This window comes from Rattus rattus, chromosome 1 (assembly GCF_011064425.1).
Source record: "Rattus rattus isolate New Zealand chromosome 1, Rrattus_CSIRO_v1, whole genome shotgun sequence".
In the NCBI taxonomy this organism is placed as follows: domain Eukaryota; kingdom Metazoa; phylum Chordata; class Mammalia; order Rodentia; family Muridae; genus Rattus; species Rattus rattus.
In genome coordinates, this window is record NC_046154.1 from 232,608,788 (window position 1) to 232,614,985 (window position 6,198).

The window sequence follows — 6,198 nt, forward strand, 5'->3', positions numbered from 1 at the left end:
GGTAGGCAGCCTTATCAGTTCCTGATTTTCAATAGGATTGTTTCAAGTTCTCTCCATTCAGTTTAATGTTAGCTGCTGGTTTCACTGTATGTGCTTTTTACTATGTTTGAATTACTGGGCCTTGAATTTCTGATCTTTCCAGAACTTTTTATCCATAGGCGGTGAATTTACATAATGCTTTTTCTCAGCCATCTATTAAGAATGATCATATGGTTTGTTTCTTTCGGTTTATTTATATAATGCAATCCGTTGTTGGTTTCCGTATATTAAACCATCCCCTGCATGCCTGGATGAAACTTTGATCATGGATGGTTTGTTTTGATGTGCTCTTGGATTGGTTTGCCAAATTTTGTTGAGTATTTTGCATCCAGATGTTCATAAGGAATTGGTCTGAAGTTCTCTTTCTTTTGTGTGTCTTTTGTGTGGTTTGGTATGGGCAGTATGAGCCGTAGAAGGAATGAATGATGCTCAATCTGTTTCAATTTTGTGGAATAGTTTGGATAATATTGGTATGAGGTCTTCTATGAAGGTCTGATAGAATTCTGCACTAAACCCGTCTGGTCCTGGGCTCTTTTTGGTTGGGAGACCTTTAATGACTGCTTCTATTTCATTAGGAGTTATGGGGTTGTTTAAATGGTTTATCTGTTCCTGATTTAACTTCGGTACCTGGTATCTGTCTAGGAAATTGTCCATTTCCTGAAGATTTTCAAGTTTTGTTGAATATAGGTTTTTATAGTAAGATCTGATGATTTTTTGAATTTCCTCTGAATCTGTAGTTATGTCTCCCTTTTCATTTCTGATTTTGTTAATTTGGACACACTCTCTGTGTTCTCTCGTTAGTCTGGATAAAGGTTTATCTATCTTGTTGATTTTCTCAAAGAACCAACTTTTGGTTCTGTTGATTCTTTCTATGGTCCTTTTTGTTTCTACTTGGTTGATTTCAGCTCTGAGTTTGATGATTTCCTGCCTTCTACTCCTCCTGGGTGTATTTGCTTCTTTTTGTTCTAGAGCTTTTAGGTGTGCTGTCAAGCTGCTGACATATGCTCTTTCCTGTTTCTTTCTGCAGGCACTCGGTGCTATGAGTTTTCCTCTTAGCACAGCTTTCATTGTGTCCCATAAGTTTGGGTATGTTGTACCTTTATTTTCATTAAATTCTAAAAAGTTTTTAATTTCTTTCTTTATTTCTTCCTTGACCAGGTTATCATTGAGTAGAGCATTGTTCAATTTCCACGTATATGTGGGCATTCTTCCCTTATTGTTATTGAAGACCAGTTTTAGGCAGTGGTGGTCCAATAGCACGCATGGGATTATTTCTGTCTTTCTGTACCTGTTGAGGCCCGTTTTTTGACCAATTATATGGTCAATTTTGGAGAAAGTACCATGAGGAGCTGAGAAGAAGGTATATCCTCTTGCTTTAGGATAGAATGTTCTATAAATATCTGTTAAGTCCATTTGGCTCATGACTTCTCTTAGTCTGTCTATGTCTCTGTTTAATTTCTGTTTCCATGATCTGTCCATTGGTGTTGAAATCTCTTACTATTATTGTGTGAGGTGCAATGTGTGTTTTGAGCTTTAGTAAGGTTTCTTTTACGTATGTAGGTGCCCTTGTATTTGGGGCATAGATATTTAGGATTGAGAGTTCATCTTGGTGGATTTTTCCTTTGATGAATATGAAGTGTCCATCCTTATTTTTTTTGATGACTTTTAGTTGAAAATTGATTTTATTTGATATTAGAATGGCTACTCCAGCTTGCTTCCTCTGACCACTTGCTTGGAAAGTTGTTTTCCAGCCTTTCACTCTGAGGTAGTGTCTGTCTTTGTCTCTGAGGTGTGTTTCCTGTAGGCAGCAGAATGCAGGGTCCTTGTTGCGTATCCAGTTTGTTAATCTATGTCTTTTTATTGGGGAGTTGAGGCCATTGATGTTGAGAGATATTAAGTAATAGTGATTATTGCTTCCTGTTATATTCATATTTGGATGTGAGGTTATGTTTGTGTGCTTTTCTTCTCTTTGTTTTGTTGAAAAGACGATTAGTTTCTTGCTTCTTCTAGGGAATAGCTTGCCTCCTTATGTTGGGCTTTACCATTTATTATCCTTTGTAGTGCTGGATTTGTAGAAAGATATTGTGTAAATTTGGTTTTGTCATGGAATTTCTTGGTTTCTCCTTCTATGTTAATTGAGAGTTTTGCAGGATACAGTAACCTGGGCTGGCATTTGTGTTCTCTTAGGGTCTGTATGACATCTGTCCAGGATCTTCTGTCTTTCATAGTTTCTGGTGAAAAGTCTGGTGTGATTCTGATAGGTGTGCCTTTATATGTTACTTGACCTTTTTCCCTTACTGCTTTTAATATTCTTTCTTTATTTTGTGCGTTTGGTGTTTTGACTATTATGTGACGGGAGGTGTTTCTTTTCTGGTCCAATCTATTTGGAGTTCTGTAGGCTTCTTGTATGCCTATGGGTATCTCTTTTTTTAGGTTAGGGAAGTTTTCTTCTATGATTTTGTTGAAGATATTTACTGGTCCTTTGAGCTGGGAGTCTTCACTCTCTTCTATACCTATTATCCTTAGGTTTGATCTTCTCATTGAGTCCTGGATTTCCTGTATGTTTTGGACCAGTTGCTTTTTCTGGTGTACATTATCTTTGACAGTTGAGTCAATGATTTCTATAGAATCTTCTGCTCCTGAGATTCTCTTTTCCATATCTTGTATTTTGTTGGTGAAGCTCGTGTCTCCAGCTCCTTGTCTCTTCTTTTGGTTTTCTATATCCAGGGTTGTTTCCATGTGTTGTTTCTTGATTGCTTCTATTTCCATTTTTAATTCCTTCAACTGTTTGATTGTGTTTTCCTGGAATTCTTTCAGGGCTTTTTGTGTCTCCTCTCTATGGCTTCTACTTGTTTATTTATGTTTTCCTGGAATTCTTTCAGGGATTTTTGTGTCTCCTCTCTATGGGCTTCTACTTGTTTATTTATTTTTTCCTGGAATTCTTTCAGGGATTTTTGCGATTCCTCTCTGTAGGCTTCTACTTGTTTATTAATGTTTTCCTGTGTTTCTCTAAGGGAGTTCTTCATGTCTTTCTTGAAGTCCTCCAGCATCATGATCAAATATGATTTTGAAACTAGATCTTGCTTTTCTGGTGTGTTTGGATATTCCGTGTTTGCTTTGGTGGGAGAAATGGGCTCCGATGATGCCATGTAGTCTTGGTTTCTGTTGCTTGGGTTCCTGCGCTTGCCTCTCGCCATCAGATTATCTCTAGTGTTACTTTGTTCTGCTATTTCTGACAGTGGCTAGACTGTCCTATAAGCCTGTGTTTCTGGAGTGCTGTAGACCTGTTTTACTGTTTTCTTTCAGCCAGTTATGGGGACAGAGTGTTCTGCTTTCGGTAGTGTAGTTTTTCCTATCTACAGGTCTTCAGCTGTTGCTGTGGGACCATGTCTTGAGTTCACCAGGCAGTTCGCTTGCAGCAGAAAAGTTGGTCTTACCTGTGGTCCCCAGCCTCAAGTTTGCTCGTGGGATGTTCCTTTGAGCTCTCCGCGGTGGCAGCAACCATGAAGATCTGCTTTCCATGAGCTTCCGTGCACCAGGGTTCCAGATGGCGTTTGGTGTTTTCCTCTGGTGTCAGAGATGTGTGCAGAGTGCAGTCTCTTCTGGTTTCCCAGGAGTGTCTACCTCTCTGAAGGTTTAGCTCTCCCTCCCACGGGATTTGGGTGCAGAGAACTGTTTATCCGGTCGGTCCCTTCAGGTTCTGGCGGTGTCTCAGATGCAGGGGACCTGCTGCTCCTGGGCCCTCCTGGGAACCCAGGGGCCGTATACATTTTCCTCTTTGTCCAGGGATGTGGGCAGGCATGGGCAGTGTTGGTGGTCTCTTCAGCTCTGCAGCCTGAGGAGTGCCCACCTGTCCAGGCAGTGAGGGCTCTCTCCCACGGGGTTTGGGAGCAGATAGCTGCTGTGGGCAGGGATCCGCTGGTTTCGGACTCTCCCCGCTAAATACCGGAAGTGTCTGGTTTTAGAGGAATTTTGCCTCTGTGTGTCCTGAGTTCACCAGGCAGGTTGCTTGCAGCAGAAAAGTTGGTCTTACCTGTGGTCCCGAGGCTCAAGTTTGCTTGTGGGGTGCTGCCTACAAGCTCCTATAAACAGTTTTTGCTTTTGTTTTTGTTTTTTTGTTTTTGATGTATAATAGTTGCTGATACTTCTATGTTTTTCTTGGCATGTTTTGAGTAATAATTTATGTCTTATTTTATCACAAGCAGCTTCTTTTGTTGCTTTTCACTTAAACTTTGTCAATGATGGGGATGTAGTTTGACATTTTAGTTAAACATTTTCTATGAATTCTTGTTACATGAGTGCAAGGCTATTGTTTTGTTTGTGTTTTATTTTGATCTTCCATTTGATTATGGATGAGATAATGAATGTACACATAATAAGTCAAGGGCTTATTTGTGAGTAGTTATAGGTAGAATAATAAAATATTACTACTGTTTTGTTATAAATGCAATTTTTTATTAATATTCACATTCTGAGTTAAAATTTTACTTGGCATATACTTTTTATTAGTGGTATATATTCATTGTACTATATAGTGTGTTTTCATGGTTAGAGAAGGCTTGAGCCATCAATATCTTATGAAATCTTGAATCATCCATTTCTGCATTCTAAGGCAATTTTTTTGATCGAATCATTGAAGGCCTGTTTGACTTGCTTGTTCCTCAATGTGTAAATGAATGGGTTCAACATGGGAGCAATGGAGGTGGTTAGTACTATAACACCCTTGTTGATAGCCACTGAGTCCTTTGCTGATGGTTTGATGTAGATGAAGATGCAGCTGCCATAGGTGATGGAAACCACAATCATGTGGGAAGAGCAAGTAGAAAAGGCCTTTTTCCTTTGCTGGGAAGAAGGGAATCTTAGAATGGTCTTAATTATGTATGCATAGGAAAGAACGACACACAAAAGGGTTGTGATGAAGGTCAATACAGCACAACCTATAACCATCTGCTCAATGACCCATGTGTCTGAGCAGGAAATCTTCAGGAAGGGAGACACATCACAAAGAAAGCTATCAATGATGTTAGAATCACAGAACTTCAGATTTTGGCTCAGGCTAAAGGGAGGCAGTATGATGATTACCCCAGCTATCCAACAGCAAAGAAGGAGTCTTCTGCAGGCAGTGTTCATGATGGTGGTATAATGCAGGGGTTTGCAGATGGCTACATAGCGGTCGTAGGACATGGTGGCCAGGAGAAAAAATTCAGTTACTCCAAAAAGGTCAGTGAAAAATGCTTGACTAGCACAGGCCTTGTATGTAATGGTCTTGTCACCTGTTGCTAGGTTATACAAGTATCTAGGAATACAAGCTGATGTGAACAAGATTTCTAAGAAGGAGTAGTTCTGCAGGAAAAAGTACATTGGGGTTTTAAGGTGAGGATCCATTAATGTAAGTAAGATAATTGTCAAGTTGCCAGTTATATTCAACAAGTACGTAAAAAGCAGAAAAATCAAAAGCAGGCTTTGAATCTGTGGATTTTCTGTCAGTCCCAGGAGAATGAATGTTGTTACTGTATGATTCCTCATAGCTGATTCCTGGTTTTTATCTGGTCTCTTGAAAAAAAAAGAGGTACTCTATTAGTTCTACAGTTGTTAGCCATGAGAAGTGAACCCAAATAACTAGTTCTATGAAATGTCTTCCTTGTCTTGGTTATTAATGTTTCTCCTATTCTTCTAAGCTTGTAAGTTTCCACATTTTGACATTTTTAAATGATATTTCTTACAGATCAATTTAATAGTTACAACATAATAATTTAAGATTCTCCATCTCTCCGTCCCATTATTCAAATGTATTTTAAATTTTTTGTCTAATTTTGAATGTTTTGTTTACTGATCAGACCGTCAGCACTAAGATTTAATTTACCTTTGTCCACTTTTTCCGTTTTGGAGTTGAAATGAGCATTCAATAAAAGCTTCCTATCTTGCTAGGATCTTTGTCCCTAACAAAACACAGCTATATAACAAATGATTTGGACTTTCTAAAGTAGTTCTCTAAAATCTGCCACCAGTTATAATTTCAAGCCCACCCTGTATAAAACTTATGCGCTTATTTAGTGTATATTCGGTGTGGTTTGTGGTAGCTATATGCAGTAAGTCTTATGATTTTAAGTGCAATTTAACTTGTGACTTTTGTTTATAGTGTTGGGAATTGACCCAGTG

The 6,198-nt window shown here is 38.8% G+C and overlaps 1 protein-coding gene across 1 annotated transcript; it reads right to left on the reverse strand.

Annotated features, from left to right (window-relative positions):
• Window positions 1-4,629: 4,629 nt before the first annotated feature.
• On the reverse strand, window positions 4,630-5,565 carry LOC116890103 (olfactory receptor 6C2-like). Its single transcript, XM_032890850.1, has one exon. The coding sequence runs from the start codon at window positions 5,563-5,565 to the stop codon at window positions 4,630-4,632; it is 936 nt and encodes a 311-aa protein (XP_032746741.1).
• Between the last annotated feature and the right edge of the window lie 633 nt (window positions 5,566-6,198).

Excerpts from the sequence above, each read along its gene's own strand:
- LOC116890103 (XM_032890850.1), bottom strand. The coding sequence starts at position 5,565 with ATGAGGAATCATACAGTAACAACATTCATTCTCCTGGGACTGACAGAA.